At 39.0% G+C, this 16,047-nt stretch overlaps 1 protein-coding gene across 7 annotated transcripts in view; it reads right to left on the bottom strand.

Annotated features, from left to right (window-relative positions):
* Window positions 1-9,826: 9,826 nt before the first annotated feature.
* The window catches only part of LOC139276085 (syntaxin-binding protein 5-like), a 671,748-nt gene continuing 665,527 nt past the window's right edge, over window positions 9,827-16,047 (bottom strand). For all 7 annotated transcript variants that reach the window (XM_070893547.1, XM_070893550.1, XM_070893548.1 and 4 more), the window contains one exon: window positions 9,827-13,293. In XM_070893547.1, the coding sequence (XP_070749648.1) occupies window positions 13,252-13,293 (42 nt within the window). In that variant the 3' untranslated portion in view covers window positions 9,827-13,251. The remainder of the gene's footprint in view (window positions 13,294-16,047) is intronic.

The following is a 16,047-nucleotide window of genomic DNA, read 5'->3' as shown; positions in this document are numbered from 1 at the left end:
ATTACCTACCCTCCAGACCATAGGAACTGATCCAGAGTCGATAGACTGTTGGAAAATGATCACCAATGCATCCACTATTTCTAGGGCCACTTCCTTAAGTACTCTGGGATGCAGACTATCAGGCCCCGGGGATTTATCGGCTTTCAATCCCATCAATTTCCCTATCGCAATTTTCCACCTAATAAGGATTTCCTTCAGTTTCTCCTTCTCGCTAGACCCTCGGTCCTCTAGTATATCCAAAATGTTATTTAGTTCTGAAGGAAGGAAGACACAAAGTATTTGTTCAATTGGTCTGCCGTTTCTTTGTTCCCCATTATAAATTCACCTGATTCTGGCTGCAAGGGACCTACGTTTGTCTTCACTAATCTTTTTCTCATCACATATCTATAGAAGCTTTTGCAGTCAGTTTTTATGTTCCCAGCAAGCTTCCTCTCATACTCTATTTCCCCCCTCCTAATTAAACCCTTTGCCCTCCTCTGCTGAATTCTAAATTTCTCCCAGTCCTCAGGTTTGCTGCTTTTTCTGGCCATATATGCCACTTCCTTGGATTTAACACTATCACTAATTTCCCTTGTTAGCCATGGTTGAGCCACCTTCCCCGTTTTATTTTTACTCCAGACAGGGATGTACAATTGTTGAAGTTCATCCATGTGATCTTCAAATGTTTGCCATTGCCTATCCACCGTCAATCCTTTTAAGTATCATTCTCCAGTCTATTCTAGCCAATTCATGTCTCATACCATCAAAGTTACCTTTCCTCAAGTTCAGGACCCTAGTCTCTGAATTAACTGTGTCACTCTCCATCTTAATAAAGAATTCTACCATATTATGGTCACTCTTCCCCAAGGAGCCTTGCACAACAAGATTGCTAATTAGTCCTTTCTCATTACACATCACCCAGTCTAGGATGGCCAGCCCTCTAGTTGGTTCCTCGACATAGTCGTCTAGAAAACCATCCCTAATACACTCCAGGAAATCCTCCTCCACTGTACTGCTATCAGTTTGGTTAGCCTAATCTATATGTAAATTAAAGTCGCCTATGATAACTGCTGTATCTTTATTGCATGCATCCCTAATTTTTTGTTGCTAATTTCTAATCCCTAATACTGTCCCCAACCTCAATATTACTGTTTGGTGGTCTGTACACAACTCCTATTAGCGTTTTCTGCCCTTTGGTATTCCACAGCTCTACCCATACAGATTCCACATCATCCAAGCTATAATGTCCTTCCTTACTATTGTGTTAATTTCCTCTTTAACCATCAATGCTACCTTACCTCCTTTTCCTTTTTCTCTATCCTTCCTGAATGTTGAATACCCCTGGATGTTGAATTTCCAGCCTTGGTCACCCTGGAGCCGTGTCTCCGTAATCCCAATTATATCATATTCGTTAATAGCTGCCTGCACGGTTAATTTGTCCACCTTATTCTGAATACTCCTCACATTGAGGCAGAGCCTTCAGGCTTGTCTTGTTAACACACTTTGTCCCTTTGGACTGTTGCTGTAATGTGGACAGTTTTGATTTTTGCCTTGGATTTCTCTGCCCTCCAATTTTACTTTTCTTCTTGCTATCTTTTGCTTCTGCCCCCATTTTACTTCCCTGCATAGGTTCCCATCCCCCTGCCATTAGTTTAACCCCTCAAGGTGCCACATAAAAGGTTACTGCAGAAAATAAAAGTTCATGAGTAATATATTAGCATGGATAGAGAATTGGCCAACTAACAGAAAACAGAGTCAGGATAAATGGTTCATTCTGTGGTTGGCAACCAGTAACTAATGGGGTGCTGCAGGGATCAGTGCTGGGACCCCAACTATCTACAATCTATATTAACGACGTGGAAGAAGGGACTGAGTGGAACGTAGCCAAGTTTGTTGATGATACACATTGCTTTTCCTCCCATCTTTGTAAGGACACAAAAAAATCTGCAACAGGACATAGACAGGCTAAGTGAGTGGGCAAAAATTTGGCAGATGGAGTATGTTAGAAAGTGAGGTCATGCACTTTGGCAGAAAAAAAATCCAGGAGCAAGTTAGTTTTTAAATGGAGAAAGATTGCAAAGTGCCGCAGTACAGCAGGACCTGGGGGTACTTGTGCATGAAATCACAAAAGGATAGTATGCAGGTACAGCAAGTGATCAGGAAGGCCAATGGAATCTTGGCCTTTATTGCAAAGGGGATGGAGTATAAAAGCAGGGAAGTCTTGCTACAGCTATATAAGGTATTGGCGAGGCCACACCTGGAATACTGAGTGCAGTTTTGGTTTCCATATTTATGAAAGGATATACTTGCTTTGGAGGTAGTTCAGAGAAGGTTCACTAGGTTGATTCCAGGGATGAGGGGGTTGACATGAGGAAAGGTTGAGTAGGTTGGGCCTCTACTCATTGGAATTCAGAAGAATGAGAGGTGATCTTATCGAAATGTATAAGATTATGAGGGGGCTTGACAGGGTGGATGCGGAGAGGATATTTCCACTGATGGGGGAGACTAGAACTAGAGGGCATGATCTTCGAATAAGGGGCCGCCCATTTAAAACAGAGGTGAGGAGAAATTTCTTCTGAGGGTTGTAAATCTCTAGAATTCACTGCCTCAGTGAGCTGTGGAAGCTGGGACATTGAATACATTTAAGACAGAAATAGACAGTTTCTTAAACGATAAGGGGTTATGGGGAATGGGTGGTGGGGAAGTGGAGCTGAGTCTGTGATCAGGTCAGCCATGATCTTATTGAATGGCGGAGCAGGTTCGAGGGGCCGTATGGCCTACTCCTGATCCTATTTCTTATAACAAGATGGGTTTGGATGAAGAATGTCTTTCAGCCCATTTTCTTTCAATCTTTCACAAAACTTACCTGTCTTCTCATTACAATACCTTTTACTTTTTAAAATAAGTCCTGATCTTCCTGGCAATGTGTTCTGGCTGTTGATCACTCTGTGGAAAAAGTGCTTTCTGATTTCTGTCTGTCTACTAAATTTCCCAATCACAACCCTAAACCTGAGCACTTTTAAAAATGGCTTATTAATTTTATTGACAAAATCTGCCCAGCAAGTCCACTGGGTGGGTGTCGTGGATTAGTTCCCAAACCATTCTCTCCCAAAAGGTGGACAAAAAAATTGTGAAGCCTCATGTGTTTTCATTTGCTTTGGGCTAATTAAAGCTGCTCACTTGGGATGTGTAATTTGTTTTAAATACAGTTCAAATTCAAAACAAAAATCAAATTAATCAACATGAATGAATACCTATATGGTGGGAAATGAAGGGGAAAAGTCAATGTGAAAGCTCAGCTTTCCTGAAATGCAGCAGTTGATTTGTAAAGTTTATTTGGTTTGGTATGTCTAGTCAATCTCATGTGGCATTGCACCAAGACCAAGTATTCTCTTCAGGGGAAGCAGGGTTTAGAGAGCAGGCCAGGGCACATATACCTAATTCAGTTCTTATTTCAACATCCTACATTGCCCTTGTTTTTATAATACTTTGATATTATTTATAGTTAAATAGCAAAACTCATGGAAATTTGAGAATCAGAGGGAGATTAATTATAATTATTGACATTTATAATGAAAAAAGTTGACACGTGATATGACAAGGGGAAGTAAGATTTTGTAGATAGGCAATGCATGCTGGTGAAAGATTTTTTACATTCATAACATTGTATGAAAACTCAATGTGCTACTTTAACCATTTATTTTAACAGGGTGGCTTGTTAGACCACTTCAGATAATATTACAACAGCATATTATGGGACTGGAGTCACGTGTAAGCCTCACGTGGTTGGGATGGCATCTGTTTCCTGAAGGACATTAAAGATTGTCTGAAAAATCCAACTGGCTTGCTAATGGTTATTTTTTTCCCTTTGAGTTGGCTTATAAATAACTATTTATTGAATTAAGTTTCATAACTTGCCTTGAGATTTGAAGTCGCGGTTGTTAGTCCAGTAACATAACCACTAGGCTTCTGTACCTGAAATTCTCTACTACAATCTGCTTCACTACTTATTCTTTGAAGCCATGTGTGCTGCATAATCCAAGTTCACACAGGTATGTTGTGAGTAGGGAAATCTACACCTGACATACAAGGACATGAAAATCCTAAGTACTTTCTAAAGAAAGCTAGTACCAGGTAATCATGCTGCAGTACCCTTTCCCTGACTTGGGTGCTGCCAGATTTCCCTTCAGGTTAGTCTAAAGCTCTTGCTATCTGATTGGGGTTGCTGAGTAATTGCATGCAGTCTCCCAGGTCTGTCATTCCTGGAAATGGATGTGCAAAAAGTTCAGTAACATCAGAAGTGCTAAGTGAAATGTGTACACAGTTATACATGCTTATCCATTGTCCACAGAACACTTGAACCAAATATAAATGTTTATCTCCTACATCTTTAAATATAGCACAGAAGACATTATCTCCTTTTCACTAAACACTTTTTTGTAAAATAGAAGTGGAAGGGTACAATTCTTCTTGCAGGACAGTGTTACTTAGAAAGTGGTTCAAATTTCAGTTCATAGAATACAGCCAGCAAAAATAGCATGCAGGCTACTTTGCAATTAAGTGGCATTGGGGATTCCATGAAATAATGGTGAGACTATTGTTTGGAGTAAAATAAACAGATTGTGGCACCTGCAAGATCTAGCTCTGATTGTCGCATATAACTTGGAGAATTAATGAAATGCCTTCCTATTCAGAAGTGCAATAGCACTGTAAAAAGCAGCCAATGTGACCAAATGGGTTAATTGATGAGGCCCTGCATTCTTGAGAATGCAGCCACTCTGAGAAATTGAAGAGTCCTCTCTTGTTGGTGGACATTTTCGTTTGGAAAGTTTTTTTCCACCTTAAATGCATTAGGTACCAAAATCCAGATGTAACTAATATTCTGACATTTTACCCATGGGTTCTCAGAAAGGAACTACAAATAATTGACAGAAATTCAATCAGATGTTTATTTCCCATTAATTTTATCATTATGCAACACATCCTCAAGTAAAATTGTGTGTTTGTCTCTAATACGAGGATACTGAACTGGAACTGAATGGTGAAAATCCACATACAGGTGATTCTGTCTGTCGGCTGTTTTTTATGCAATGGCTAGAGGTGATAAATTACACGATGATATTCAGACTTTGAGCCAGTAATTAGGCACCATCAAGAACAGTACAATTTTTTTTCAGCTAGTGTATATATATAAAAAACTCAACATAACTGAACACCCTGTTACAGTATTTTTAAAGCTAGATGCATTGATATGTATTACACAAATGGATTGTTTTCCAGCAAAATTCCATAGAATTTTAATCTGCACATTTCAACTATCAATGCTCTTTTTCCATATATAATTTAAATGAGGTTTATTCCACGAATACCTCATCTTAATAGAAAGCATCAACATTATGCACTAACAAACTTGTACAACATATACATTACATATAGAACATTGTATGTACAACCATATACAGTTTTAATTCTACAACCTACAGAAATGCCAGTTCATTGAAGTAACATTGAAGAAGCAGTTTTAAAATAAAACACTGAAATAGGTGCATCAGGGTTAGCTATGGTGATTGTCACAGTTAGCCTTTCCTGTTAGAATGCTGCCCTTTAAATGTTACATAGAAACATCACATGACTTCTTGCTAAATCACAGACATGACTTTATGGCTAAGAAATAAGGTAACTTTCAACTCCTGAATTTCTGCCAAAAACTTTCAGACTACCTTATTTCCCTTTTTTGGCTTTAATCTTTTTTTTAAACAGCAAGATAAGAAATAATGAAAAATTATGACAAGCAATTTTCTAAACTGCTATTCAAAAATATTTTGTATAGCAATTGAATTTCAGTAGCAATACACATCTTTTCAAAAGTAAAACATGGTACTAAGCAGCAACTCAATCAAAAAAATCTGAACAGTTTTTGCTAAGCATTTGTAAAATTGTTTAGCAGTATTTCCCATATTGCTATGCTCATTTTTGCTATGCTACACCACTATTTGCATGCCCTGTACATTCGCATATCTGTACTGACAGCCGTCCAAATCTACACATAGGGATGAGCAAACCCCTTATAATCTGGACCAAGTACAGCTTATGGTGATATAATTACAAAGAACAAAGAACAAAGGTTTAAAAATATTATTTGTGAAAGTTTTTCTAGATAAGCCTCAAACAAATAAAGCATTGTTTTAATCATGGTACAAAAATACAGAACATCTGAAATGGGTACAGACAACAGAAAATCCCTCTCCTGATTCCAAACATTCAAACTGTCATAGAGAAGACTGCCATCACTTTGTCACATGCACTTGTAAAGGGAATATATAGACAAGTGATGTATCACTGTCCTAATGTAGGCTGATACTTCCCTAACCTCAACCTCCAACAGGATGACACTGTCCATTTAATTTACAGCATGTAACAAATGATCATCCCAAAATTTCTGATGGTCAAAGATGACACAAAAATGGTAAATATATCCTATGATATGAGTTGGTTAAAGTTGCCATCTGCACCATTTTCATTTCGTGTTTTGTGATCAATTGTCATGTAAAGGAAAGGAAGCAGTTGGCCAACTACTCACTAACAAATCACTGCTGTCCCACCCTTTATCATTTCCATTTTCCCTTGCAAAGGCATTCCTGATGAACAGCTCCTTCTCTCAGTGCAACAGTAATAGCATGGCATAAGTCTTATCAATAGATGCAGAATATGGCCTCTGTTTCTAATATACCATTGTCATTGATACAAAGCTCACAAATATTCAAACAAATACAATCCAATAAATATAAATAACTAACACATTTTCTTTAAAGGCAATATTTTTTTTAAATTTCCATGATCTATTAGGTGAAATAATATGTAATTCTGACATCAGTGAGCACCTCTTTATGTTAAAGCTCACTGGAGTGATATGCTGCAACAATGTAAAATGAAAAATGGTGCAATCCAATGTATTTTAAGATTAAAAATTGGCTTCTCAATGGTACATTTTAGAGAAGAAAAATGCAAGCCCCAGTAACTTTTATCAAACTTGGGTAATAGATATGTGATAATTGTTTAAAAGGTACAAAGGCTCCTTCAAGAGATATAAAGAATATATTTTTTTTAAACAAAAATCTTGCAGCAACTAGCTGACCATTATACAAGGAGTCACGGCCAGACAGTTAACGATCCATAGCCTAGATGCTGATACATGTACAGTACTAACATACTTCCAATACCCATTCAACCACTGACTAAAACACGTACAGGGCACTAGAGGGCTGAATGACGCTACACATTGGTGGGTTCTATTTAACTCCACTATGAAACAGTAAGATGCAGGGTTATACCCACAATTCCCCAAAATGTCATTTCAACCTTGCTGTGGAATAAAATGGAAGGGAGGGAAACCTCCAAAGAAAAATTATACCCATGGCAATCTTGTGCATCTCCTATCATCCAATTTCAGAGCCAAGTGCTCTAAGTGGTGATTCAAATGGCAAAAGAGATATCAAAGGCAATTTACATGTCAGTACCACCCCATTTGTGCTTAAAAATTGGGCAGTAACAGAACCAAAATCAAGTGGTGAATAGTCACGCCAACTTACTGCTGTGTTGACATTTGTCCCGAATTTTTGTTGCAGGCCTACACCCTGTCAGAAAACAGGCAGGAGCATCACACACATATACAAATTGCAGTCAAATGATTCAGTTAAGACCCTGACGCCTTTTATTTCTTTGCTTGCCTGAGTGCCACCAATTTCTGCTCCTTCTCACTAACCATGGTTAAAGGGATCCTCAGTTATTAGAGAAAGCTGGATTGAATAATTGGAGACAGTTGTTGTGAGTTAGGCACCTTAGAAGCTTTGAAATGTTATACGTTTGTTGCTGCAGGTTGCCTGATGTTCCAAAGTCCTGTTTCTTTGTATTCCTAACGCTAAGTACACCTATTTAAGGTCCTTCATAAGCGACCACCCCGCCTGATTTCACATCTCTAGATTGGTGATCTGCTTATTGGGCACTGCGTTTCACACTGGCAGCTCACTGACAACATTATAATGAAGGCCCAGCACCAAAATCAAATATGCTGCATGTCGACTCCTCCAGCTGGTTGCCATGTATGTCCAATTAACACGCAACAGGAAAATGATCTCCAACAATTTTTAATAAACAAACAGCAGTATTCTTCTCACCAAAAAGAAGCATAAGGAGAGAAAGTTAAATCATTAAAAATGAGGAGCCAGGTGCAAAGTATTGGCAGATAAATGGCCTACATTCAGATTCTCCGGAAGCTACCACTTTAAACATCTACACGGACAAAGAATACTTAACCCCTGCACATTCAGCAATGTGCCGTATCTAGTGAAAGAAGTGCCCAGATAGTCACTGTGTACGGAAGTCAATCAATAACTAATCTCTGTATAAATCTACACAGGCATATCAACAGTCTACCCCTTTACTATTTATCTTTTCAGAATCAAATTATTTTCCTCAATGTAACTTTTTATTTCCACCTACGTATCTGTGTATTTAAAAAAAACACACTCCATCTACTGAAGGGGAAACCTTCAACGCTCTGAAAGCTTGCACTAATGACACCTTTATGATGGATCAGTGCTTTGAGATCTCTCTAATCAATTATTTTAGAAGGAAACATTTTTAACATTTAAGTCCTTCATTCTTAGTGTTTGAAATTAACTCAATCTGCAAAAGATCATATTCATTGTCAAATGTCTTTTAATGGCATATTGAAACAAGATTGAGGTGTTTGTTAATGGACTCGTGTTTGCTGATCAAGCTTCCTTTATTTGTTCATGAATTAATATTGAATCGCATGGCGTAATCACTAGAATTAATTTAAAAGTGTTTTCCGTGTATTGAATTTCTGTCACACTTTGCACACACACTTGTATTTAATACTGAATATTTAGATAAACAATTTTTGATAGTTACACCTTGCTATAATGCTTTATTTTCTGGGAGTGAATAATATTTTTCTGGGCAATGATAACTGGTACCAGTGAAATGATAAATGTATGCAAATGATCCCAAATGCGGTATTCTAAACTAACTTATAGACTATGGTATGATTCAGAGGATTGATCACTCACAGAAAATAAACATAATGCATCTTGGATGACAGTGATCATAAGCATTCTTTCACTTGTGCAACACGGTCATAATTCACTAGCATGGGGCTTTCATATGCATGAAAGAATGTCAGTAATTCACTGTCACCAGTGAGCTATTATCTGTGTCTTTGGTAGGCATAACCGTAAGAAAAATGTTAGTGATGGGACATTATAATAAAGTGCTTTTCCTGCTGATTATCACTTGGGATGCTACAACTAATTGGTTCATAGAATGGGAAAGAGCGATGAAATGTTTGCAAGGAACCATAAACAATACATGTTATTATCCGAGATCACAATATAAAGATGAGTTTTGATTTTATTCATCCCTTTGATCTGAGCCTACGATTCTTTTAGCCAAACTGCAGGTTGCAGTTTCATCAGATTTGTTTTCACTTATTCACATGAAGGTGATTACTTTCATATGAAAACAATACAAAATATCAAGAAACATTTGTACCTGTCTTGTAAAAAAAAAAATGAATTCTGTTTTGGGAAATAAAAGTCTAATTAAAATATCAAAGCAACTAAATCAAATAACTTGGTTCATAAAGGATTAATCTCAGATCTGAAAGACTTTCCTCCTCCTTACTGTGGTATACCCGAATATGTAATAACAAAGGGTTTATGGTTCTTTATTTGTACAACAGTTAAATTAGCAAGATCTAGCACCTGGAGTGAAGAGATTGCAACCTTGTGATAAGACAAAATTCTTTTAAATATGAAATAAAATGTAAAAATTAAATTGACAGTTTATTTTCTTGTAAAAAGATGCTGGCAAGAAATATAAAGAACAAATTATTCATAGCATAATTTGGATTTAGTTGATCATATTACCAACTAACTAGTCATGTTTCCTTTATCAATAATAATTATAAACAGGGAGAGAAAAGAGTTAAAAAAAAAACCTCTCAGTTTGGTTAACTTAGCAATGGGAGTTCTCTCAGTTTAGGAACACTTTGCAGCTGTTTGACTTTCCATTTGATAGAGTGAGTCGATGGGACACTCCCTGGTCAGGATCAACCTGTTCTAGCTGAAGGATTTCTGTGAGGCAAAGGACCTTGTAGGTGAAAATTTGACGAGAAACGAAATACGAATAGTTGATTCTTTACCTATCATAAGGTTTGAACCTAACGCGTCTGGAATAGCACAAATCTTTTTCAGTTTGCACCATCTTCTGCCTTCCTTGTAATCAGCAAAATTTACATAATAGGTTATTACACTGGATGTAACTGGGTCAGAGGGTGGAGCATATCGGAAATCCTTCTGTGATTGACTCAAAGGCTCTTGTTATTTTTAAATAAATATATCTTGTTAAAAATCTGAATGCAATATTTTTATAAAAAATACACACCACAAAGAAATAAAAATACGCGATTGAAATATGCATTATTTTGTGTTAACCAATTCTAGAATTGTGAAGGTTTTCTCATACGTTGAAAATAATGGGAGCCTGACAGTGAATGCAAAACATATTATTCCGGCAATGCTTGATTCCCCAATTGTTAGTTCCTGATATCAGAAATTTGAGGAAGGGAGGAAGAAAATAAATCAAAAGGCAAGTTAATGTTCATAAGTTCTACCGATGGTAAAGAGTGGGATTGGTAAAAATGGGAAAGGGAGGAAGGTAGTTCTGACAGAGATTGGACTATGTGGCAGTATTGAATAGACTGGGGCTGCAGGTGATTAAGCAATCTCAGTACACTAGGAAAGCACTCTCCATATCACAATTTTGCTCTACTCTATTCTTTGAATGCCCCAAAATATACTAAAATGTGTAAAATTGGAACACTTCACTTCTGCAAACTACAAAGACTGCCTTCTCCCAGATCAATGATAATTGGTGTTTTACAGAATATGCTTTGGTGACTGTGGAAAGAGACCAGAATTGTTCTAATCTATCTATACTAACGACATTAAAAACAGCACAAGAATAAGATTGTTGAAGCAGTGCCAAAACAAGGGGGACCTTTAGTGTTATGGAAATGCCCTGCGGAGAACTGGGTTCAGATGGTCCAAACTTGCTTCACGTAATTTTTAATAATTGTTACACATGAAAAAATTTCTCTGGCTGTATGCATACTCATGTACTAGAAATGAAGGGTTCAATATTGTAACACATGACTTTATCTGAAACACATTAACCACCATTTATTCTACACTTGAAAAAAATCATATCTGATGTAAACCTGCAGTTTACGTACTTCAAAAGATCAAATAAAGACATTGTAACATTCAGTAGAAGGGCACAACTGAGTACAAACCCCAACTTTCTACCTCAGTGCATATCTAGGCTGTAAATTTGGAGATTCAGATCAAGTTGGAATGGACAGCCTGATATTAAGTAAACAAATATCCCCATGTACTAGGCAGGTAAGTGCATAATCTTGACAGTCAGACTCCTCAACATAAACAGCGAAGGATCACATTTAGTTCTGGTCATCCTGATCCAAATTGAGATCTCCGCAGGGTTTACATTGTAAATAGTGTATTAGAAATAAGAAAACTTCAAGCAATGAATGGGATGAATCTGATTACAGAGCAATATGGCAGCAATGTACCTTCCAACCCCTCAATCCCCAGGATGCATTATACTGTCAAGTTAATACTGGATTCCCTCAAGTGTGTGCTTAACTTGTTTGTAAAACTACTAATATGAACTCTGTTAAATCTTGTACTTTGGAAGCATAGCAACAGAGGTGACTACGTCATTCTGAATGTGAAATAATATTAATGCTTCATAGGTTTGATATTGGAATCTCTGTACTGGCAAGTAGTCAAGAGTCTTTGGCAACAAAGTGGCGTATGCTGTCCCTAATGTCATCACACCAACATCAACCCATCAGTAATTAAAACAGAAAATGCTGGAAACATTACATTTTCTGTTTTTATTTGATTTCCAGCATCTCCAATATTTTGCTTTATGTTCTATTCATCAGTATGTTTTTATAAGCAACCAACAGAGTGGAGAGTGGATATATGAGCAACATTTGAGACATGCAGAAGGTTATGCCACAGAGATTCTGATTTAAAGTTAGTTGAGATATTGCATCCTGTTTTTCTTCTACCCACTTAATTTCAGAATGGGTGAAGGTGAAGTAAGCTGACACGGTTTTACAGCAGTAACACAAACTGGAAGAGATGGGGAAACCACTGACCAAACCAAACATAACCAGAGCAAGATGGCACAGAATGTCTGGGTGCCTAAAGGCACATGCATTGTCCAACTCCTAAAAGTATACAATCTCCTGTAACCTGGATAATGACTGTTTCGCATAGAAACCCATGCAGAATAAGATATTAGCCAGTTTGATTAGGTTGTCTGATCTTCACCAGCTTGCCTAAATTACCCTGTAACAGAGTAACCAAGAAGGAAATCTGATGGTCTGACCTTCTGCTCTATTGTAGTTAACATCAACCATGCTGCATATTCTTTATCAATACCAGAGTAATATGCTAATGCTAAGCAGAATCTGTAGCTAAGGGAAGCTTTAATGAAAGTGAAAGATTCACTGCCAGGTTATCTGTTATTCAACATAGTTACCAGTTTGCTGAACAACACATCCATTCATTCAATCAGCCCATCAATTAGTCAATCCTCTATTGCAGTTCACATGCCCATTTTGGCTTTGCTATGCAGATTTAAAAATATAAATATTTTGTTTCTTTTCTTTTTATATTCTGCCTATGCTAGAAATGAATTCCATCCCCTCCCCCCTTCCATAATAACATGCTTTTGATTTTCATCGTAAGGGTGGTGTTTTTTCATGCAAGGTGTTAAAATAGGTCTAATTTTCTATAGGAGCATTATCATTCAAACCTGTACAAGTTGCTACCAGGTTGCCTTCCCCCATTGAGAGTGAAAAAGCTCTATTTAAACAAAATGTGTCCACTGTTGTAATTCAGTAAAATGAAAACATAAGCTTCTAGGATAAAATCCTAGTAAAATGATCTCAATGGACTGAGATCTTTTGTTAAGCCTTGAGCTCAATCATTTGTGGAAACAGAAAGTGTCAATTTATTTTTCAAATCATTTTTAGGAATGGGAATTTTGGAGGAGAAAAGCCATTTCCTTTCCAGCAACCAGTGGAAGGAGACAATGTCCATTTCCCTGAATGGCATTATTAAATTAATACATTGTTAACAGCTCGTGAAGTCTTCAGAACTGATACCACTTCTTATCTCTGCATTTCAGCATCAACTGGAAAGGAGAAAAAAAGTTCAAGTGAAAAATTGTCAGAAACAACCCAATGACATAAGCAATCACATTGATTGCACATAAAACATGATATACAATAGAGATATTTAAATGACAACATCAACTGTAAGCATTCACTAATTTCAAACTGTATTAAGGACTCAAGAGCCTTTGTCCTTCTGCCTGGGCATGTCAGGTGGACCATACCTGAAGTTTGTTCACCTGACTTGTGCTGAATCCACCTATATTTCTGGCTTCAGGTCAAAATGATATTCCTAACATAGCCCTGGTGCAGAAACACCCACTGGCAGGGGCTTGTGCCTGGTGGAGGAGAGTCAACTGCAGTCCAAAAATACTATCGAGAAGGTCTTCATCGCCCTAGATCTCATCTGCTCATCCTGCGAAAAGAATAAACTTACTTTCTGCCTGGCTCTCCCCAAAACTTTGCATCCGGGTCCTTCTCAGATACTCCATCTGAGTGGGCTGGATGCAAGGAATTAAGCTCACTACTTGGGCCCAAGGTTCCGCCCTCTGGAAAAACGGTGTATCTCGATAAGGTGCGCCGACTTTCTGGAAGAAAAAGGGCGTCGAAAACTTACCTTGTGATTCTCCGGTCTCCTCAGGACATCTTCGTGCTCGGCATGGCACAGCACAAGGGGTTGGGGTCGGAGCCAGGTTCCAGCACTGAAAAGAGTGCCGGGACCTCTGCACATGTGCGCTAGAGTGTGCACGCATGTGCAGTAGCTCCTCGCCCCCGAGGCTGTGTGGGAGGGGCCCGCCCCCAGCCCTAGCCGAATGGGCTCACAGGGCAAAGATCGGGACTCGGACCTCCCTCCCGTTCAGCTGCCTCCTCTCCCTCCCTCCCGTTCAGCCTTCCCCCCCTCCCTCCCCCCTCTTCCCCCCCCCACTGTCGTCGGCGGGGCCCGCCCGGCATCTCACTGGGGGTGGGCCCTGCTCGAAGTGCCGTCGTTGGCCCGGCCAGCCTCTCCCCCACCCCTCCCCTTCCCCATTCCCTCCTTCCATGTCGTCGGCGGGGCCCGCCTGGCATCTCGCTGGGGACGGACCCCACCCGAAGTGTCGGCGGCGGCCCGGCCCGTTCAGCCTCTCCCTCCCTCCCCCCTCCTCTCCCTCCCCCCCTCCCTCCTCCTCCTCCTCTCCCTCTCCCCTCCTCCTCCTCCTCTCCCTCCCCCCGCATCCTTTCCCTCCCTCCCTACCCCTTCCTCTCCCTCCCTCCCCACCCCCTTCTCCCTCATCCTTTCCCTCCCTCCCCCCTCCTCTCCCCCCCTCCCCACCCCCTCCTCTCCCTCCCTCTCCTCCCCCTTGCTCACCCCTCCCCTCCCCTCCCTCCTCCCCCTCCCCTCGCTGTCAGAAACACAGAGACACTGACAGACAGAGAGACACTGACAGAGACAGAGAGAGAAGCAATGGGGTGGGGGGGGGGGGGGTCCCAGCCCGCTGTTGGAGGGCTCCTGGTGCTGCAGTAGGTGAGTAGAAATAATTTTTTATTTATTGATTTTTTATATTTTTTTATATTTTACTTTTTAATTTTTTTTGGATTGATTTATTGGTTGATTTATTGATTTATTTATCATTTATTATTGATTATGGCTCTTTATTTGTAAAAGTGAAGTGTTTAATGTTTGTAAACTTCCCTCCCCCCCCTCCCCCCATCTTTCGTTTCTACGCCTGATTTATAAGTGTAGGCAAGGTTTTTCTGAGCGTACAAAAATCTACACTTACTCCATTCTAAGTTAGTTTGGAGTAAGTTTTCGCTGCCTAAACTTGCAAAACAGGCGTAAGTTGCTGGACACGCCTCCTTTTGAAAAAAAAATCTGTTCTAAAATGAAACTATTCTAACTGACTAGAACTGGAGCAAACTAAATGCCGAGAATTGCAATTTCTAAGATGCTCCATTCTAAACTTGAGCCCTAATGTACCACTTTCTGTTTTAGCTGATGCCAAGTGGGGACCTAAAAAATGAGGCAGGAGGCATTGTGACATCAATGCTATCTGATTAGCATTATATTAACATGCTTGCACCTGCTGTAGGTGCTTTACACCTTCAGGGGATTTCCCAGATGTACTCAAGCAATGCAAAGGGAACATCTTGATGGATGTCCATCTCATTTTTCTCTGCTTTGGCCTCGGAAATAAGCATTCCCCAAGTGTAAAGCAAAGGAAAATAATTCAAGGCAAGACTACCAGGCCTGTAATTTCCTGACTAATCAGTTCTCCTTTCTTGACCAGAGATGGAACATTTGCCACGTTGTATTTGTACGGATTTTTGAGTTGGTGGCCGTTTAAATTTCATCTGTTAATTTTTTCATGCTAGCAGCAGCTGCGAGCATGCTCCATGCTTCTGATGGATAAAGACATTCACATAACTAATTATACCATATGATACTAACAAAAGGGCATTAATGAGATTTGTTGCTTTTAAGAATACTCAGCATATGCTATGTACACAAGTGACACAAAGACTAGCCACCACATGCTGCTTAATGACCTCTTTTCAACTTATGTCTATTTTACAGTACAATCTGCTCCTCTTAATACAAAGTTGCTTAATTCAACTTATCTGATAATTCTTTTTTTATGCACTAACTTATCATTTTACTGTGTTATTTACATTGCTTCATTCAAATTATTGGATAATTTATATTTTTTTAGGCAAAATGACACTGAATTATCAGGAGCACATGCAGAATATGTATTTCAACAATACTTTACAGATGTCACAGACTGTTGTAATAATCA

The sequence above is a fragment of the Pristiophorus japonicus genome, chromosome 11 (assembly GCF_044704955.1).
Source record: "Pristiophorus japonicus isolate sPriJap1 chromosome 11, sPriJap1.hap1, whole genome shotgun sequence".
NCBI classification, from domain to species: domain Eukaryota; kingdom Metazoa; phylum Chordata; class Chondrichthyes; family Pristiophoridae; genus Pristiophorus; species Pristiophorus japonicus.
This window is presented reverse-complemented; position numbering and strand designations above follow the sequence as displayed.